The 22,120-nt window shown below is 43.8% G+C and overlaps 1 protein-coding gene across 2 annotated transcripts; it reads right to left on the bottom strand.

Moving 5' to 3' along the window:
* Positions 1 to 151: 151 nt before the first annotated feature.
* Positions 152 to 21,990, bottom strand: LOC135550783 (threonine--tRNA ligase 1, cytoplasmic-like). Of its 2 annotated transcripts, none has more exons than XM_064981896.1 (19): positions 21,660 to 21,990; positions 18,677 to 18,766; positions 18,312 to 18,499; positions 17,941 to 18,064; positions 17,719 to 17,843; positions 17,452 to 17,569; positions 17,219 to 17,283; positions 15,835 to 15,913; positions 15,577 to 15,723; positions 13,074 to 13,172; positions 12,690 to 12,856; positions 11,960 to 12,122; positions 6,204 to 6,341; positions 6,001 to 6,078; positions 5,681 to 5,781; positions 3,892 to 3,996; positions 3,642 to 3,714; positions 1,198 to 1,312; positions 152 to 967 (listed from the first exon to the last, which is right to left on the bottom strand). In XM_064981896.1, the coding sequence occupies exons 1-19, from the start codon at positions 21,987 to 21,989 to the stop codon at positions 819 to 821; spliced, it is 2,454 nt and encodes an 817-aa protein (XP_064837968.1). In that variant the 5' UTR covers position 21,990; the 3' UTR covers positions 152 to 818. The 2 variants fall into 2 exon arrangements, with proteins under 2 accessions (XP_064837968.1, XP_064837976.1); XM_064981904.1 differs by having other exon boundaries at positions 18,677 to 18,730.
* Positions 21,991 to 22,120: the final 130 nt, after the last annotated feature.

The following is a 22,120-nucleotide window of genomic DNA, read 5'->3' as shown; positions in this document are numbered from 1 at the left end:
CTACTTGACGTCAAGATAATTCAAGAGCAGAGACCTCAAGAGGGTCAAAGTAGTTTTTTTTTGTCAAATGAAAAAAGTTACTTGCATCTCCAATGAACAATAAAAGGGGAGGCACAATATTTTATTCCAAGACACAATCCAACAAGAGGACAAAGCTTCTTCATGATTTTATTTAATATTTCCCAAAAGTGTTTTATTTGGCTTAACCTCAACCCAATAAATAATATTCTCATGACATCTTCCTTCATCCACATTCTATCCTTCAGATTAGTGTAAAAAAAAATGTTCTTGCATGGTTTTTCATACACTACTGCAGGGTTTCCCAAAAACGGTGCTGGGGCCCCCCATGGGTGCATGTTTTGTTTTTTTCCTTAGCACTACACAGCTGATTCAAATAACCAACTTATCAAAAAGCTTTCATTATTTGAATCAGCTGTGTGGTGCTAGGGCAACAAACTAAATGGGAAACCAGGGGGGGCCTTAGGACCTAGTTTGAAGAAACCCTGCACTACTGTCCCAAATACATCACCACCAATATTGTTTCTCACTTCCTGACACTATTCTTTCAAATTGATTCGACAATCAAAGAAACATACATATTCAACTTCTCCAAATACAGAAAGGGTCTGTCAGTTGATTAGAAAATTCTATTTTTAAATGTCAATACATTTAATCTACCCTTTTCCATGTCTATCCTTTCCACACAGACCTCTTGCATTCACATAAACATGTCCCTTTTGTTCTTCTATTGTTGACAGAGAAAACTATCTGGCATAAAACATGTTGTCTTCTGGGAACCATGTGGTCACCCTCTATCCTCAGAACTCCTCCTCAGCGTTCCGGCAACGTGACTCTTTCAACAGGGTCAGGCGAGCCAACACCTCAGAGACAGACAGCTCTCCATGAACCTTGTTGTCCCTCGTACGTACGTTCACGCTGTTAGTCAGCTTCTCTTTCTCACCAACCACTGCCAAGACACAAAGCACAAAGTAGCTCACAGTCCCCACACTGCCAAATCACAGCAAACACAGCTGCCCTAACACACTCACATTTTCAACAACAACATTTCTGTAGTGATGAGTACAATCATATTTTTGGCAGCTGAGAAAATTCGATACTAGCAAACATTGTGACAGTAAAAGTCATGAATATAAGAATGGCCCCCCCAAAAAAATCTACTATAGTAATCCTTCTTACCCAGGATGAAGTTGTACTGGGCTAACTGGGCGTTGCGGATCTTCTTGTTTAAGAGGCAACTGGAGTCGAGATCAGCGTCTGCCATGAATCCGGCCTCCACAAACTGTTTACACATCTGAAGGACAGAATAACCACTCATTAAATACAAATTCATAAAAAATTACTGGAAGATGAACTGATAAAATGGAACTGTCAACAGACATAGGTTAATATCATGATGAGCGGAATGATGAATGTGCAGCATCATGAACAGGGCCATCTTAATTCAGGGCTGAAGCCCCTCGGCCCAGGCCCATGGGGGGCCCAATAGGAGGAAAATATATATATACAGTGCCTTGCGAAAGTATTCGGCCCCCTTGAACTTTGCGACCTTTTGCCACATTTCAGGCTTCAAACATATAGATATAAAACTGTATTTTTTTGTGAAGAATCAACAACAAGTGGGACACAATCATGAAGTGGAATGACATTTATTGGATATTTCAAACTTTTTTAACAAATCAAACACTGAAAATTGGGCGTGCAAAATTATTCAGCCCCCTTAAGTTAATACTTTGTAGCGCCACCTTTTGCTGCGATTACAGCTGTAAGTCGCTTGGGGTATGTCTCTATCAGTTTTTCACATCGAGAGACTGAAATTTTTTCCCATTCCTCCTTGCAAAACAGCTCGAGCTCAGTGAGGTTGGATGGAGAGCATTTGTGAACAGCAGTTTTCAGTTCTTTCCACAGATTCTCGATTGGATTCAGGTCTGGACTTTGACTTGGCCATTCTAACACCTGGATATGTTTATTTTTGAACCATTCCATTGTAGATTTTGCTTTATGTTTTGGATCATTGTCTTGTTGGAAGACAAATCTCTGTCCCAGTCTCAGGTCTTTTGCAGACTCCATCAGGTTTTCTTCCAGAATGGTCCTGTATTTGGCTCCATCCATCTTCCCATCAATTTTAACCATCTTCCCTGTCCCTGCTGAAGAAAAGCAGGCCCAAACTATGATGCTGCCACCACCATGTTTGACAGTGGGGATGGTGTGTTCAAGGTGATGAGCTGTGTTGCTTTTACGCCAAACATAACGTTTTGCATTGTTGCCAAAAAGTTACATTTTGGTTTCATCTGACCAGAGCACCTTCTTCCACATGTTTGGTGTGTCTCCCAGGTGGCTTGTGGCAAACTTTAAACGACACTTTTTATGGATATCTTTAAGAAATGGCTTTCTTCTTGCCACTCTTCCATAAAGGCCAGATTTGTGCAATATACGACTGATTGTTGTCCTATGGACAGAGTCTCCCACCTCAGCTGTAGATCTCTGCAGTTCATCCAGAGTGATCATGGGCCTCTTGGCTGCATTTCTGATCAGTCTTCTCCTTGTATGAGCTGAAAGTTTAGAGGGACGGCCAGGTCTTGGTAGATTTGCAGTGGTCTGATACTCCTTCCATTTCAATATTATCGCTTGCACAGTGCTCCTTGGGATGTTTAAAGCTTGGGAAATCTTTTTGTATCCAAATCCGGCTTTAAACTTCTTCACAACAGTATCTCGGACCTGCCTGGTGTATTCCTTGTTCTTCATGATGCTCTCTGCGCTTTTAACGGACCTCTGAGACTATCACAGTGCAGGTGCATTTATACGGAGACTTGATTACACACAGGTGGATTGTATTTATCATCATTAGTCATTTAGGTCAACATTGGATCATTCAGAGATCCTCACTGAACTTCTGGAGAGAGTTTGCTGCACTGAAAGTAAAGGGGCTGAATAATTTTGCACGCCCAATTTTTCAGTTTTTGATTTGTTAAAAAAGTTTGAAATATCCAATAAATGTCGTTCCACTTCATGATTGTGCCCCACTTGTTGTTGATTCTTCACAAAAAAATACAGTTTTATATCTTTATGTTTGAAGCCTGAAATGTGGCAAAAGGTTGCAAAGTTCAAGGGGGCCGAATACTTTTGCAAGGCACTGTATATTGTATGTATGTATATATTTCCTCCTAATATTGTACAACCTGCGTGTCGCTTCATTGACCTGGGTTATTGTTTGTTTGAATTCAAGACCAGATTGATCTCAGTTTGTCAATCAGAGTAGCCACTCATTTTGGTCAGTTGTGTGCTATTTAAAATGATTCAGCTAATGTCTTCCGTCATGTAAAAGGCAGATTTGTTTTGGACCCTGATAAAAACAAATTCACTGCATGTGGAAATCCTAAAAATGCCTCTGCTCAACTGTAGCCTATGCCACATGACAAATGTTATTATGGCTTTATTATGAAGAGGCTTTTTTGTCAACAGTACATTTACCACGCATTGAATTTGCATCTTGATACACATTTGTTTACGGAAAATTATGTGCCGGGAAGGGGGAAGGCCTATGATTTCTTAATCCGGCCCTGATCATAAACTGTAGAAATATGAAAGGAAGACAAGTTTCGGAAATAGAAGGCTAGGGTTACCCTCTTGGCATATTCTTCACAGGTAGGGTTGACAGGAACAAACATCACCTGACGTGGGGACAGCCAAAGGGGCCTGGAGAAGAAACACAATATGGCTGGATAAGTAGCAAATCAAAACACTATATATACACACACAAACACACGATTAAGACATTTAAGAGCAGAAAAATATCTTTATACATGACTGATTTTCCAGTCTGATTGCATATTATGTAACACAACAAATGAATTGGTCCTCTTTGCAGCTCACCATTTCCCAGCGTAGTTCTCAGTGAGGATGGCTATCATCCTCTCCACAGAGCCCAGAATGGCCCGGTGGATGATGACCGGCTTCGCTTTGTCATCCCCGTCCTTCCTACATGTCACAGGATTCAACAACAATATCAGTCACAGCACCACTTCATGCTCAATTACAACTATGTATTTAACCATTATTTATTCTACCTTTAGCTCTATAAACAACTATATAAATTATATTCAAAAAGGTAAAAAAAAGAAATTCTCAATAAGGTTAGTCTCATCGAGATAAAACTTCTTTTTTTTTACCCTTTTGAATACAATTTATACAGTTGTTTATAGAGCTTCACAATGTTTTCTACCTCATTAAAAATCCAACTTTAAATCTAATTATTTAAATGACTTTTAAGTCCACTTTCTAGTACAAACAATGTATACGAAATGCTTCAGTCTGGGTTGATTCACTGATGTGGTCATCCTGTCTGGGTTGGTGCCCCCCCTTGGATTGTGCCATGGCGGAGATCTTTGTGGGCTATACTCAGCCTCGTCTCAGGATGGTAAGTTGGTGGTTGAAGATATCCCTCTAGTGGTGTGGGGGCTGTGCTTTGGCAAAGTGGGTGGGGTTATATCCTTCCTGTTTGGCCCTGTCCGGGGGTGTCCTCTGATGGGGCCACAGTGTCTCCTGACCCCCCCTGTCTCAGCCTCCAGTATTTATGCTGCAGTAGTTTATGTGTCGAGGGGCTAGGGTCAGTTTGTTATATCTGGAGTACTTCTCCTGTCCAATTCGGTGTCCTGTGTGAATCTAAGTGTGCGTTCTCTAATTCTCTCTCTTTCTCTCGGAGGACCTAAGCCCTAGGACCATGCCCCAGGACTACCTGACATGATGACTCCTTGCTGTCCCCAGTCCACCTGGCCGTGCTGCTGCTCCAGTTTCAACTGTTCTGCCTTATTATTATTCGACCATGCTGGTCATTTATGAACATTTGAACATCTTGGCCATCTTGGCCATGTTCTGTTATAATCTCCACCCGGCACAGCCAGAAGAGGACTGGCCATCCCACATATGCTCTCTCTAATTCTCTTTTTCTCTCTCGGAGGACCTGAACCCTAGGACCATGCCCCAGGACGACCTGACATGATGACTCCTTGCTGTCCCCAGTCCACCTGGCCGTGCTGCTGCTCCAGTTTCAACTGTTCTGCCTTATTATTATTCGACCATGCTGGTCATTTATGAACATTTGAACATCTTGGCCATGTTCTGTTATAATCTCCACCCGGCACAGCCAGAAGAGGACTGGCCACCCTACATAGCCTGGTTCCTCTCTAGGTTTCGGCCTTTCTAGAGAGTTTTTCCTAGCCACCGTGCTTCTACACCTGCATTGCTTGCTGTTTGGGGTTTTAGGCTGGGTTTCTGTACAGCACTTTGAGATATCAGCTGATGTACGAAGAGCTATATAAATACATTTGATTTACAAAGTGTTCAGGTGAGAACTCATACTGAAGGAGGGATTAATGACTAATCTTGCTTCCTATAACAGGATACAGACTCAGCATTGTGTCACATCTAGTTTGATTTTTTTTTTTTTTTTTTTTTTACCTTTATTTAACCAGGCAAGTCAGTTAAGAACAAATTCTTATTTTCAATGACGGCCTGGGAACAGTGGGTTAACTGCCTGTTCAGGTGCAGAACGACAGTTTTGTACCTTGTCAGCTCGGGTGCTTGAACTTGCAACCTTCCGGTTACTAGTCCAACGCTCTAACCACTAGGCTACACTGCCGCCCCAGTTAGGTGACTCACTCACCCCACAAAGGTCAGGTTAAAGCGGATAGGAAGCTGGAAGTCCAGCTGAATGGTTGCACATTGATGATACCGGCCAATAGCATCTTTGATCTTAATGTCAATCTGAAATGGCACAACAAAAGTATTACATGGTTTTCCTCCCTGAGAGTTTTAGACCTTATTTCATTGAAGGGGAAATGCAATATCTATCAGGGAAATATCCATGGCTATAATAAGTACAAACCTTTAATTAAATTGATTTCCTGAGAATTCTAGACCTTATTTAATTGAAGGGGTGAAGAAAATATACAGCAAGGAAATATCAGCTGATGTAATACAAACCTTGGGCCCATAGAAAGCACCGTCTCCAGGGTTTAGTTTCCATGGTTCCCCAAACTCATTCAGGCTGTTCTCCAGTTGCTTTTAAACAGAGGGAATCCATTAACGTACATTTCAAAATGCATCCTGGGGCATTCTTCCTTTAAATTATGTTTCTTTATGTGACATTTCAGGAATATTTCATGGACACGCATATTTAATTTTACCTTCTCAGCCTGGTTCCAGACAGCGATATCTCCTAGGTACTTCTCTGGACGGGTTGAAAGGTGCAGCTGGAAAGAGAAGCCAAAGACATCATAGACACAGCGGAGGAAGTCCAGACAGCCCTTCATCTCAGACTCAATCTGCAAGAAAGAGAAAGGGAATACAGAGGGTCATCTGAATGGCGAGGAGGTTAAGTACCCAGCAGGGTTGGTGTCAATTCCATTTCATGAAGAAATAAGGAAAATTGGAACAGAAATGTCCATTTACTTCCCGATTTGAAGTTGACCCCAACCCTGGTACCTAGCTACTTTAATAAGATGTTCCTCTTCAATAGCCATAGCTGGTCTGGTCACCCTCAGTTGAAATCGGAAGTTTACATACACTTAGGTTGGAGTCATTAAAACTCATTTTTCAACCACTCCACAAAATTTCTTGTTGTCAAACTATAGTTTTGGGAAGTCGGGTAGGACGTCTACTTTTTACATGACATGTCATTTTTCCAACTACTGTTTACAGACAGATTATTCACTGTATCACAATTCCAGTGGGTCAAAAGTTTACATACACTAAGTTGACTGTGCTTTTAAACACCTTGGAAAATTCCAGAAGATGTCATGGCTTTAGAAGCTTCTGATTGACTCAAATGATGTCATTTAGCCTGTTGGAGGTGTACCTGTGGATGTATTTTAAGGCCTACCTTCAAACTCAGCACCTCTTTGCTTGACATCATGGGAAAATCAGAAGAAATCAGCCAAGACCTCAGAAAAAAAATTGTAGACCTCCACAAGTCTGGTTCATCCTTGGGAGCAATTTCCAAATGCCTGAAGGTACCACGTTCATCTGTACAAATAATAGTACGCAAGTATAAACATCATGGGACCACGCACCAGTCATACCATTCAGGAAGGAGACGCCTTTTGTCTCTTAGAGATGGACGTACTTTGGTGAGAAAAGTGCAAATATATCCCAGAACAACACCAAAGGACCTTGTGAAGATGCTGGAGGAAACAGGTACAAAAGTATCTATATCCACAGTAAAATGAGTCCTATATCGACATAAGCCGAAAGGCCGCTCAGCAAGGAAGAAGCCACTGCTCCAAAATCGCCATAAAAAAGCCAGACTATGGTTTGCAACTGCACATGGGGACAAAGATCGTATTTTTTGAGAAATGTCCTCTGGTCTGATGAAACAAAAATAGAACTGTTTGGCCATAATGACCATAGTTATGTTTGGAGGAAAAAGGGGGAGGCTTGCAAGCTGAAGAACACCATCCCAACCGTGAAGCACAGAGATGGCAGCATCATGTTGTGGGGGTGTTTTGCTGCAGGAGGGACTGGTGCACTTCACAAAATAGATGGCATCATGAGAGGGACAAATGATGTGTATACACTGCTCAAACAAATAAAGGGAACACTAAAATAACACATCCTAGATATGAATGAATGAAATATTATTTTCTTCTGTTTCAAATATTTTTTATTAAAACACACACAAGAATGGTGTATAGGTATACAAGACAGGTATACAATTCTTATCTAAACATAAAAGAGCATACAGGAACAACAAGACCCAGAGTTCTGGGTGCAAAACAAATAATACAAAACACGACATACAAAACAAGGACATGTAGAAAGAAAGAGGGCAGATGTCCCCCCCAACTGCTCGGGTGGCAGGGCCAGTACATGCTGCCCAAAGGTAGATTAAAATATTACAATTGAGAGTGCATTAATAAGTACAAATTCACAGTGCCGACTCGTCCAAGTAGGAGAGGAAAGGCTGCCAGATTTGATCAAATGTTGATAATTTATTGTTCAGAATATATCTAATTCTTTCTAAGTGTACAGTGTTTGCCAATTCACTGAGCCATAATTTGGTAGAGGGCGCTTCCCTCCTTTTCCAAAACAACAAGATTAGTTTTTTTGCTGAAATGAGACCGTACGAGATTAGTTGTTTTTGGGGGTTGGTTAATCCGTTTAGGGACTCAGATACTCCCAGGATTATCAGAAGCAGGTCTGGATCTATTGAAGTCTCCAAAACTTCAGAGAGGATCCCAAAAATTCCACGCCAATAACCATGCAAGCTAGAGCATAGGGCAAAGCAGTGGAGTAGTGTACCCTGCGCAGCCTGACATTTATCACATGTAGGGGATGTATCAGGAAATATCCTATGCAGTTTAGTTTTGGAATAGTGTAAACTGTGTAATACCTTGAATTGTATGAGACGATGTCTGGAATTAATGGAGCATGTGTGGATATACTCCAAGCTCTCTTCCCAGTCTGCCACCGATTATGTCAGTCCCTAGTTCTTCCTCCCATTTTGCCTTGATGGCATCTGTAGAAAGTGTGCTAACAGATTGAAAAGCATCATATAGACGCAATATCAGTTTATCTGAGGTGGGGCATATTTTTATGCATCCGTCAAACATGGAAGGTTTAGCATTCCCAAATGTTGGGAGGTGTTTTCTAACGTAGTCTCTAATTTGTAGGTATCTGAAAAAATTACTTCTGGGAAGATTATAAGTTTCCCTCAGCAACTCAAAGGAAGCAAAGGTCCCTTCTATGTATAAATCCCCTATGGTACTTATCCCCAGCTCTCCCCATCGCTCAAAGGTGTTATCAATGTTAGAGGGGGCAAAGGAGGGATTCCTGGCAACAGGGAGCATGAATGACATTGGTCTAAGCTCAAAGTGGACTTTAATTTGCTTCCAGATTCGGACTGTGCTATGTATAAAAGGATTGTTACAATAAAGTGACATCTCCAGATTGACAGGCGACAAAATCACAGCGCCAATAGAGAAGGGGTGACATTCCTCACGCTCCATAGTAAGCCAGCTGGATGCCGGAAGTGCGTCATCCAGCAGAAACGTAACAACGCGGAGGTTAGCGGCCCAGTAATAAAATATAAAATTTGGGAGAGACAATCCTCCTTCCATCTTGGATTTACAGAGGTGTTTTTTAGCTATCCTGTGTGTTTTATAATCCCAGATGAAAGGATTGATAATTGAGTCCAGGTGTTTATGAGAGGATTTAGGTAAGAATACTGGGATGTTCTGATATAGGTAGAGCAGTTGTGGGAGGAAGACCATTTTAATGGCATTAATTCTTCCGGGCAGAGAAATTGGGAGAGTTCTCCAAAATAGTATGTTTGCCTTGAGTTTTTGTATCAGAGAGGGGAAATTCTCTTTAAATAGTAAGGAGTGGCCTCCCGGGTGGCGCAGTGGTTAAGGGCGCTGTACTGCAGCGCCAGCTGTGCCATCAGAGACCCTGGGTTCGCGCCCAGGCTCTGTCGTAACCGGCCGCGACTGGGAGGTCCGTAGGGCGATGCACAATTGGCCTAGCGTCGTCCGGGTTAGGGAGGGCTTGGTCGGTAGGGATGTCCTTGTCTCATCGCACACCAGCGACTCCTGTGGCGGGCCGGGCACAGTGCGCGCTAACCAAGGTTGCCAGGTGCACTGTGTTTCCTCCAACACATTGGTGCGGCTGGCTTCCGGGTTGAATGAGCGCTGTGTTAAGAAGCAGTGCGGCTAGGTTGGGTTGTGTATCGGAGGACGCATGACTTTCAACCTTCGTCTCTCCTGAGCCCGTACGGGAGTTCTAGCGATGAGACAATATAGTAGCTACTACAACAATTGAACACTACGAAATTGGGGAGAAAAAGGGGTAAAATTCAACAACAAAAAATAAAAATAGTAAGGAGTATTAAATATTATTTTCTTTACATAGTTGAATGTGCTGACAACAAAATCACACAAAACTTGTCAATGGAAATCAAATTTGGTCTGGATTTGGAGTCACACTCAAAATTAAAGTGGAAAAAAACCACACTACATGCTGATCCAACTTTGATGTAATGTCCTTAAAACAAGTCAAAATGAGGCTCAGTAGTGTGTGTGACCACCACGTGCCTGTATGACCTCCCTACAACGCCTGGGCATGCTCCTGATGAGGTGGCGGATGGTCTCCTCCCAGACCTGGACAAAAGCATCCGCCAACTCCTGGACAGTCTGTGGTGCAACGTGGCGTTGGTGGATGGAGCGAGACATGATGTCCCAGATGTGCTCAATTGGATTCAGGTCTGGGGAACGGGCGGGCCAGTCCATAGCATCAATGCTTTCCTCTTGCAGGAACTGCTGACACACTCCAGCCACATGAGGTCTAGCATTGTCTTGCATTAGGAGGAACCCAGGGCCAACCGCACCAGCATATGGTCTCACAAAGGGTCTGAGGATCTCATCTCGGTACCCAATGGCAGTCAGGCTACCTCTGGTGAGCACATGGAGGGCTGTGCAGCCCCCCAAAGAAATGCCACCCCACACCATGACTGACCCACCGCCAAACTGGTCATGCTGGAGGATGTTGTAGGCAGCAGAACGTTCTCCACTGTGTCTCCAGACTGTCACATGTGCTCAGTGTGAACCTGCTTTCATCTGTGAAGAGCACAGGGCGCCAGTGGCGAATTTGCCAATCTTGGTGTTCTCTGGCAAATGCAAAACGTCCTGCACGGTGTTGGGCTGTAAGCACAACCCCCACCTGTGGACGTCGGGCCCTCATACCACCCTCATGGAGTCTGTTTCTGACCGTTTGAGCAGACACATGCACATTTGTGGCCTGCTGGAGGTCATTTTGCAGGGCTCTGGCAGTGCTCCTCCTGCTCCTTCTTGCACAAAGGCGGAGGTAGCGGTCCTGCTGCTGGGTTGTTGCCCTCCTACGGCCTCCTCCACGTCTCCTGATGTACTGGCCTGTCTCCTGGTAGCGCCTCCATGCTCTGGACACTATGCTGACAGACACAGCAAACCTTCTTGCCACAGCTCGCATTGATGTGCCATCCTGGATGAGCTGCACTACCTGAGCCACTTGTGTGGGTTGTAGACTCCGTCTCATGCTACCACTAGAGTGAAAGCACCGCCAGCATTCAAAAGTGAACAAAACATCAGCCAGGAAGCATAGGAACTGAGAAGTGGTCTGTGGTCCCCACCTGCAGAACCACTCCTTTATTGGGGGTGTATTGCTCAATGCCTATAATTTCCACCTGTTGTCTATTCCATTTGCACAACAGCATGTGAAATTCAATCAGTGTTGATTCCTAAGTCGACAGTTTGATTTCACAGAAGTGCGATTGACTTGGAGTTACATTGTGTTGTTTAAGTGTTCCCTTTATTATTTTGAGCAGTGTATAAACTGAAGCAACATCTCAAGACATTAGTCAGGAAGTTAAACCTTGATCGCAAATGGGTCTTCCAAATGGACAATGACCCCATGCATACTTCCAAAGTTGTGGCAAAATGGCCTAAGGACAACAAAGTTAAGGTATTGGAGTGGCCATCACAAAGCCCTGACCTCAATCCTATTAAAAAGTTGTGGGCAGAACTGAAAAAGCGTGTACGAGCAAGGAGGCCTACAAACCTGACTCAGTTCCAACAGCTCTGTCAGGAGGAATGGGCCAGAATTCTCCCAATTTATTGTGGGAAGCTTGTGGAAGGCTACCTGAAACGTTTGACCGAAGTTAAACCATTTAAAGGCAATGCTACCAAATACTAATTGAGTGTATATAAACTTCTGACCCACTGGGAATGTGATGAAAGAAATAAAACCTGAAATAAATCATTCCCTCAACACATTCTTAAAATAAAGTGGTGATCCAAACTGAACTAAGAAGGGAATTTTTACTAGGATTAAATGTCAGGAATTCTGAAAAACTGAGTTTTTGGCTAAGGTGTATTTGGCTAAGGTGTATGTATACTTCCGACTTCAACTGTACCTGTTCCATGGTGCAGAAGATGTGAGCGTCATCCTGTTGGAAGCGGCGCACCCTCGTAAGGCCAGTCAGTGTCCCTGATAGCTCATTCCTATGGAGCACCCCAAAATCAGCCAGTCTCAGAGGCAGCTCCCTCCACGACCGAGGTCTGTGGCTGAACATCAGACTGAGAAAGAAGAGGATGGGAGGATCCAGGAGAAGGTGGACGGAAAAAGAGGGTGATGGATGAGAAGATATGCAGCTGAAGCAGTGGGAGTAGTTAAGGTTACATAAATGCTTTGAAAGTCCCTTCCTTATAAGCCATCATACCTTCATATCAACCAATAACATATAGGGAGGGCCAGTTTCCCAGACAAAGGTTAAGCCTAGTCTTGGAGTAATGTCATTTCAGTGGATATTCTCCATTGAGCATGGTTTTTAGTTTAGTAAGTAATCAAGTAGCTTTGCATCTCCTGTTTCTGCAGCATGAGGCAGCTTGATGTAGAAGTACACCCCCCGTAGAGGACGCTAGTCTATTGCGGGACTTACCCCCAATCTATCTCCTAATGCTGAGTTCCAAGCAGACACATTGGGTCCCATTTTTACCGTTTTTGGTATAACTTGGCCGGGGATTAAACTCCCAACCTCAGGGCGGATGGACACTAACTACAAGGCCACGGAGTTGGTTTTTAGTCCAGGACCAGTCTTAAAACGTATCTGGGAAATCGGCCAAATAACAAACCAATGTACCTACCAGTGTCCAGGACAGTTCATGGGCTTCAGTGCAAAGACGTCCTGCTCCACTGGGAAGGAGAACATGTTGTCGCTGTAGTGCTGCCAGTGGCCAGAAGTCTCCCACAGCTTACTGTTATAGATGTTAGGAGAGGCCACCTCCTGAAAACCTCTTCTACAGTATTCCTCCTGCAAAGTACATTCACCAGATCACAGCAAGACTGAGTGGTACTTAACTTCAGCATCCTTTCGGTTACTATGGTTATAAAGAACCAAAGTAGTTCATGATCATGCTGTAATTGTGAATTCTACAGGTGGGTATTGTTGTATATTGGCAGAAGATGGACAGATTGCTTTTTGGCTGTGATTAGATGTAGGTGGTTGAGGCTGGTTGGTCTCATCTTACCCTGATGAAGTCAGTGAGTGTGTTGTACAGGTAGGCTCCACGCGGGAGGAAGAAGCAGCTGCCAGGGCTCAAGTCATGGAAAAAAAACAGTTCCTGCTCCTGTTGTACAGTAGAGACAAACAGAGAGGAAGCTTAAAGACTTCACAGATTGACAGTTACAGATAGTGAGGCAGCTCATCCTCTCTGTGGGGAAGAAGTTAAATCAAACGACAGCAAATCTGTCCATGAACGACACCCACAGACATGTCCTCTACTTCTAAACCTTCAACTTCTAAATGAAAAGGATCACACCATCATAGGAGTAACATGTTTAAAAATTACTTTAGACTTTGTCCCCCTGGATAACAACAATGAAAATAAAAGCAGCAGTGAGTCCATGGTTTAATAGAGAGATCAGTGTTGTGTTGTAATCAGCTGTGGCCGGGCCGTGGGGTTGCTGCCATCTGTGTCTCCCGCAGGGAGGATAGATCAAGCCTGCCTGAGGACCAGCTGGAGCTCACATAGTATGACTCACTGATACATCATGCAATTAGACACACAGCACCCCCCACAGGAACAACCAAGCAACAACAGTAAGCATGCAGTGCTTAAAGCGTCTGCATACTTCCTAGTCGAAAGTTCTGAAGAGTTTGTGCATATATTATGAAGACATTATGATGTTTTCTTCGTTTTGGCCTTCCGTAAGGGTTTTTTCGGCTGTTTGGGCACAGCATTTTTTTGAGACCAGCCGAACTTTGGAAGCCGAAGTATATGCCCCTTCGTCCATGAGTGGTCAACTTTAGGGATTCTTCAATAAATTCTTTGTTATTCAACTAGAGACTAGTTTTCATGCACATTTCTTCATTGGAAATACTGCACCAAGCATCTAAGTTAGATGTAAAATTATGTGACTAAGATCTCCTCGGCAAAAACGTAAAAATTAATAACAGATTTCTTGAGTTTTCTTAGATTAATTCTGACTATTTTGAGGAAGTGTATACTGGCTACTGCGTCTCAAAAGAGACCTTTCTACGGACTCTGAAAAACACCAAAAGAAAGATGCCCAGGGTCCCTGCTCATCTGCGTGAACATGTCTTCGGCATGCTGGAAGGAGGCATAAGGACTGCAGATGCGGCCAGGGAAATAAATTGCAATGTCCGTACTGTGAGACGCCTAACAACGTTGTCTATGGGCACAAACCCACCGCCGCTGGACCAGACAGGACTGGCAAAAAGTGCTCTTCACTGACGAGTCGCGGTTTTGTCTCACCAGGGATGATGGTCGGATTCGCATTAATCCTTGAAGGAATGAGCGTTACACCTAGGCCTGTACTCTGGAGCGGGATCGATTTGGAGGTGGAGGGTCCGTCATGGTCTGGGGCGGTGTGTCACAGCATCATCGGACTGAGCTTGTTGTCATTGCAGGCAATCTCAGCGCTGTGCGTTACAGGGAAGACATCCTCCTCCCTCATGTGGTACCCTTCCTGCCGGCTCATCCTGACATGACCCTCCAGCATGACAATGCCACCAGCCATACTACTCGTTCTGTGCATGATTTCCTGCAAGACAGGAATGTCAGTGTTCTGCCATGGCCAGCGAAGAGCCCAGATCTCAATCCCATTGAGCATGTCTGGGACCTGTTGGATCAGAGGGTGAGAGGGCTAGGGCCATTCCCCCCCAGAAATGTCTGGGAACTTGCAGGTACCTTGGTGGAAGAGTGGTGTAACATCTCACAGCAAGAACTGGCAAATCTGGTGCAGTCTATGAGGAGGAGATTCACTGCAGTACTTAATGCATAGGTGGCCACACCAGATACTGACTGTTACTTTTGATTTTGACCCTCCCCCCTTTGTTCAGGGACATATTATTCCATTTCTGTTAGTCACATGTCTGTGGAACTTGTTCAGTTTGTCTCAGTTGTTGAATCTTATGTTCATACAAATATTTACACATGTTAAGTTTGCTGAAAAAAAACACAGTTGACAGTAAGAAGACGTTTCTTTTTTTGCTGAGTTTATTTACACTTTTTCTCGTTTTCCAAGCGAAGGTTTGCCACCAGGCGAACTAAAGCTTGCTGGCGCCTTTAGGTCGGTTTGTAAAATACAAAGTAAATTAGAGTGATTTGTCACTTTCAATGTTGGCAGTTCTGTAACTCACTTTGGATAAAAGTAAATAAAAAAGAACCCCAAAAAGTATGTTTGTAATGAAGCCCTTTTGTGGGAAAAAAAAGGTGGACCTCTGCCCTCCTAGTCACACCCATGGCTGCACCCCTGCCCAGTCATGTAAAATCCATAGATTAGGGCATAATTTATTTATTTCAATTGACCGATTTCCTTATATGAAACTTTGAATTCAACATGTAACATGTAACTTTGAAATTGTTACATGTTGCATTTATATTTTTGTTCCGTATATATGAACATATCTCATTATATTAATTGAGGGTCTCTTTCAATGGCTGTGTTAAGAAACCAAAACCAACTAGTCTTCCTCAGTCAAGTGACCACCCCACAGTGAGGACTAACCTTTCCAATCTTCCGATGGTCTCTGTTCCTAGCCTCCTCCTGAAAGCGTTCCCACTCCTTCAGCATCTTGGAGTCTGGGAAGGAGATGCCATAGATACGCTGCAGGGTCTCCATGTCCGAACGGCCCTCCCAGTACGTAGAAGAGTTCTGTCGATATTACAAGAAAGGAGCGGAGAGGAGATACTGTGACACTGTTTTTCAGCTTAAGAAATGATTGGATATTGTGTGTGGATATTGTGTGTGCATCATGTCACATACCTTGTAGATCTTCAAGGCTTTAATCTTTCCTGTGTGTCTTACATGGGGCCCACGACACAGGTCAATCAGAGGCCCACATCTAAAACAGTAAAAAAAAAAAATTTTAGCAGGGCATGGACCAGTGAGGGTCTTCAAATTCATAAAAACATTATTTTTTTACCATAATATATGAAAGCCTAATCCTTCTCATTTGTGACCGGTTTAGAATTTGATGTACATTCCAAAGATTTATGTGAATGATTCAAAACAAGAGGGTATAAAGAATAATTATTGGACAATTGCCTTGAGAGTAAGACAAACTGAATGGAATGCATTATTGCAACCACGTCAAAGGAATCCCTCTCCTCCCTCTTAGCTTTTGTGTTGACCTTCAGTCCCATTTCAAGGTCGATCAAGGAAATGGTTAATAGACATTGGCACAGATGACACAGCGACCCCAGCTTTGGTAAAGCGTTTGAATCCCTCCCGAGGTCTTGCTATAAGAGACACTCAAATTGAAAGAGATTATTTAGTACAGTCAGATTTGCCTAATAAGAAAAGCATTGCATTTCATCATTCCAAGTGGCAGTTTCCTGGTCACAACTCTCCACTGTTATGCCATGATCAGAGGGAACTCTTATCCATCCCCATTCGAGTGGGAGGATAAAGGTTTGAGGTAGAATAACATGTAACACAAAATATGTTGTATATCTACTTAAGTGTGTTCCTGTGACTTTAATGTTGTGGGTAAGACCAAACAGGAACTTAAGACAAGGATATGTGAGCATAAGAGCTCCATTCGAAACCATGATGGAAAAATAATTACCTGTTGCCAGAAATATCAACAGCAATAATCATGAACTAAGTGCATTATATGGGCATTGAATTGGTGAAAGCGCCACGTAGGGGAGTAGATAGGGATCAATTACCTCTCCAATGAGGGACATATTGGATAGACCGCTTGGCCACTCTTGCCCCAGCAGGCCTTAATGAGGAATGGTCTTTTTCTTGCTTTTTTTGTAGTAGGTTATAAATATGCCAAATATTTAAGTAATGACATCATGTATTTGTATTGTGTGTCTATAGATCTATATTAGATCGTCACGTTTCCCCGAAAGCTCCCTCTGCTGGATATCTTGATTGGGACAATACTGGCTGAATTGATAATTATGCCCACCTGTGTGGTCTTGTTGGTGTGACATTGATTGCTATTGCCTTGCACACTGAAAGGCTCATACCCGAAATGTTTGTGCAGCGATAAAAATTTTAATTTTAATTAATTTACCGGAGTGCAGTCCTATTTCTGTTCATCAAATTCACCAACATGTTAAACCAGTCTTCTGAATATTTGGTGTTCACCAAATAATATTCTGTGATTTACAACTACACATCATGAGCTGCTTACCTGTAGACTGTTGTAGTGGGTGTGGTGACTTTCTCATTCAGAATGCGACACTTGAATTTGTTGTACTGAAAATATGTACGCAAACAGATTGGGGAAAAAATAAATACCAATTGCTGCTGATCTACTCACAATCCAAATTAACAAGAAACATCTATAAAACATTATATAATCGAGCTACAATCTTTCAGAGGGTGGAGAGATGCCAATGTAGTGTAGAGCTCCTCTCCTCTCACCTTGAACATCTTCAGTAGGGTCTCCTTGCTGACCTCCAGCCTCTCGAAGGGCTGTTTCTCCTTCACCACAGACTTGCACAGCACCTCCAGGTACTCAAACTCTGTACTCGACACACCCCTGGCCAGGACAGGACACAGGTCAAACAGAACCCTCAGTAACAACACACCTGTCATAGGCTACTCACTACACCAGCTCTGTATCATTTCTGCTCATTACTTTATAAAGGAGAATGGAAGCGTTTTTTCTTAACAATGATAGATGCTTACTGGGGTCCATCGAGGAACATGTCATAGTAGAAGCCATTCTCAATGGGTGGTCCATAACACAAACAGCCTCCATAGAAACGCTCCATGGCCTCACCAAGGATGTGAGCACTGGAGTGCCAGTACACCTGAAACAAGGAGTGCAAACATCTCTGTTACTACTTCCAATAACAAAGACGATAGAGATTAGAGAGTATGATAGCCCAGAGGGCACATTATACTCACAGCCTGGGCATCGTCATTGTCAAAGCGCAGGATCTCCAGTGAGCAGCTCTTCTCCAGAGGTCTATCCAGGTCCCACAGGTCCCCGTTCACCCGGGAAATCACTGCATTGTCAGCCAAGCCCTGACTGGGAGAAATACGATATACCACCATCACCACATAGTTCTCATGTGTTGCTACAAACAATGGCAAAGACAGAAGGGTGCAACTGATGTCTCCCAGTAACATCATGATCCTCCTTGTCCCAGATTTGTCTATGCTGCCAACTTCTATGAATGTTTTTGCAATGACAATTGCCATAGGAGTTGACTGCACAGCACAAAAAGATATGGGACAGGGATATCATGGTCCAAGATAAGCTCCAGATCCCTCACCTGATGCCACAGGCCAGCTGGTAGGGGGTAGTGACCCAGGCCTGACCCTCCACCCTGCGTCCATCTGGCAGCTCCACAGTGATGGGCTGGCTGTCTGCTGCTCTCCTGGCCAGCAGGGCATCGCTCTCCTTTTTCAGCTCCTCATACAGCTGCATGCGCTCCGAGATGTAGCCAGGCCAAGGTTTCAGCTGGAAAGAGTAACATGGTGATTTATAGGAACTTAGGGAAAGAAACTGGGGGGAATTATTTGGGTATTGGTAAGGATATTGCACAACTTTGAAGGAGCGCTTTATTGCATGCATGGGACTTCTAGAATAGATGTGTGGGATATTGGACCTTTGGGAGGTAATGTTCCTAATCATTACCTCTCTGCCACCAACCCCTCCATGTGCCGCCTTCTTGATGTTCTCTGGCTTCTCCTTATCAACAACAGGTTTAGTCTCATGAGTTGCTGCCTGAACAGATGTGTAAATTCAAAGGTTTGGTTTATATGTGAACAAAAACATGCAAATATTGTTATTGACATTCTACTCAGTGTAAACCACAATAAATAACTGTTGTCTTATAGCCATATGATGTTGCATAAGCATGTTCAGTGGACTACACACCGAGCTGTCAACCTATTTCGAGACCAGGGGCAGGGGAGGGTTAGGCAAAAGGTTGGCAGCGTGGTTAGGTCTAAAATCATTTTTTACATTTCACCTTTATTTTACCAGGTAGGCCAGTTGAGAACAAGTTCTCATTTACAACTGCGACTTGGCCAAGACAAAGCAAAGCAGTGAGACAAAAAACAGAGTTACACGTGGGATAAACAAAAGTACAGTCAATAACACAATAGAAAAATCTATATACAGTGTGGCCAATAAATAGGCCACAGTAGTGAAGCAATTACAATTTAGCAAATGAACACTGGAGTGATAGATGTGCAAGTAGAAATACTGGTGTGCAAAAGAGAAAAAAATAGTAAATAAAAACAATATGGGGATGAGGTAAGTAGTTGGATGGGCTATTTACAGATGGGCTGTGTACAGCTGCAGCGATCGGTAAGCTGCCCAGATAGCTGATTCTTAAAGTTAGTGAGGGAGATAAGTCTCCAACTTCAGAGATTTTTGCAATTCGTTCCAGTCATTGGCAGCAAAGAACTGGAAGGAAAGGTGACCAAAGGAGGTGCTGGCTTTGGGGATCACCAGTGAGATGTACCTGCTGGAGCGCGTGCTACGGGTGGTTGTTGTTATGGTGACCAGTGAGCTGAGATAAGGCAGAGCTTAACCTAGCAAAGACTTATAGATGACCTGGAGCGTGTGGGTCTGATGACGAATATGTAGCGAGGGCCAGCCGACGAGAGCATACAAGTCGCAGTGGTGGGTGGTATATGGGGCTTTGGTGACAAAACGGATGACACCGTGATAGACTGCATCCAATTTGCTGAGTAGAATGTTGGAGGCTATTTTGTAAATGGCATCGCCAAAGTCTAGGATCAGTAGGATAGTCAGTATAACGAGGGTGTTTGGCAGCGTGAGTGAATGATGCTTTGTGCGAAATAGGAAGCCAATTCTAGATTTTATTTTGGATTGGAGATGCTTAATATGAGTCTGGAAGGAGAGTTTACAGTCTAGCCAGACACCTAGGTATTTGTAGTTGTCCACATATTCTAAGTCAGAACCGTCCAGAATAGTGACGCTAGTCGGGCGGGTGCAGGCAGCGATCGGTTGAAGAGCATGCATTTAGTTTTACTAGCGTTTAAGAGCAGTTGGAGGCCACGGAAGTAGTGTTGTATGGCATAGAAGCTCGTCTGGAGGTTAGTTAACACAGTGCCCAAAGAAGAGCCAGATGTATACAGAATGGTGTGTCTGCGTAGAGGTGGATCAAGGAATCACCCACAGCAAGACCGACATCGTTAATATATAGGGAAAAGAGTCGGCCCGAGAATTGAACCCTGTGGTTCCCCCATAGAGACTGCCAGAGGTCCAGACAACAGGCCCTCCAATTTGACACACTGAACTCTATCAGAGAAGTAGTTGGTGAACCAGGCGGGGCAGTCATTTGAGAAACTAAGGCTGTTGTGTCTGCCGATAAGAATACGGTGATTGACAGATTCAAAAGCCTTGGCCAGGTCGATGAAGACGGCAGCTGTATTTTATCGATGGCAGTTATATCGTTTAGTACCTTGAGCGTGGCTGAGGTGCACCCGTGACCAGCTCTGAAACCGGATTGCACAGCGGAGAAGGTACGGTGGGATTCTAAATGGTCAGTGATCTGTTTGTTAACTTGGCTTTCGAAGACTTTAGAAAGGCAGGGCAGGATGGATAGACGTCTAACAGTTTGGGTCTAGAGTGTCACCCCCTTTGAAGAGGATGACCGCGGCAGCTTTCCAATCTTTAGGAATCTCGGACAATACGAAAGAGAGGTTGAACAGACTGGTAATAGGGCGGTGCAACAATAGCGGTGGATAATTTTAGAAAGAGAAGGTCCAGATTATCTAGCCCAGCTGATTTGTACGGGTCCAGGTTTTGCAGCTCTTTCAGAACATCTGCTATTTGGATTTGGGTGAAGGAGAGGGTGGAGGCTTGGGCATGTAGCTGCTGGGGGTGCAGAGCTGTTGGCCAGGGTTGGGGAAGCCAGAAGGAAAGCATGGCCAGCCGTAGAGAAATGCTTATTGAAATTCTCATTTATCGTGGATTTATTGGTGGTGAAAGTGTTTCCTAGCCTCAGTGCAGTGGGAGGAGGTGCTCTTATTCTCCATGGACTTTACTGTGTTCCAAAACGTTTTGGAGTTAGAGCGACAGGATGCACATTTCTGTTTGAAAAAGCTAGCCTTTGCTTTCCTGACAAGTTGCATATTGCGGGGACTATTCGATGCTAGTGCAGTCCGCCACAGGATGTTTTTTGTGCTGGTCGAGGGCAGTCAGGTCTGGAGTGAACGAAGGGCTATATCTGTTCTTAGTTCTACATTTTTTGAAAGGGGCATGCTTATTTAAGATGGTGAGGAAATTACTTTTAAAGAACGACCAGGCATCCTCTACTGAAGGGATGAGGTCAATATCCTTCTCGCATTAGTGTTTTGGGGAGCGTTTGACAGTGATGAGGGGGTGGTCGTTTTTAAGAAGATACATTGTATAAATGGTCGGGGTTTAGACATAATCATGACTTACTTTGTGGCCATGGAAGTTAGTGACGACCGTATTATTATCTGGCAGATGCTGGATTATGTCTCCGCCTACTCCCGATCTGCACTATCTTAGTAACCACTATATGCTCCCTAGGCAACTACTGGTTGGACTAGGACAGCACGCTACAGGCCACATACAACCACACAATTGACATGCACTAATGTGGTTAGCTCGCTACCTTATTATTATCATAATTGCGGTTCTTTGCTTGTTGTTTCCCTGTCTTCTCCTGGCCTTTGTTTGTGCCCCCCTTGCCCTGTCCCTCCAGGGCGAGCTCTTCCTGGAGACCCCGGCGGAGGTGCACGAGACGAAATTTGAGCTTCTCATTCTCGCTCCGTAAGCTCTCCAACTCCGGAGAACTGGCGAGAATGCTGGCGACCTCTGGACCACCATTTAACCCATCTCGTAGGAGGCTAAATTCCCGAGTGAGGAGCTCTATCTGCTCCTCTTGCGCCGTCAAACGTGCTGCCATGCACTCCGCCATCTTTAAATTACTATTCGCTTTCATCAGCAACTGGGAATAGAGTCTTCTTGCCATCAACAGGAAATGGAGTCATAGCGCCCTCTTGCGCTTTAGTTTTGTGTTGTAACTCACATTTAGAATAGTCCGTTAATGTCGGCTTGATGCTGCTATTGTAA

This window comes from Oncorhynchus masou, chromosome 1, assembly GCF_036934945.1.
Source record: "Oncorhynchus masou masou isolate Uvic2021 chromosome 1, UVic_Omas_1.1, whole genome shotgun sequence".
Lineage (NCBI taxonomy): Eukaryota > Metazoa > Chordata > Actinopteri > Salmoniformes > Salmonidae > Oncorhynchus > Oncorhynchus masou.
This window is presented reverse-complemented; position numbering and strand designations above follow the sequence as displayed.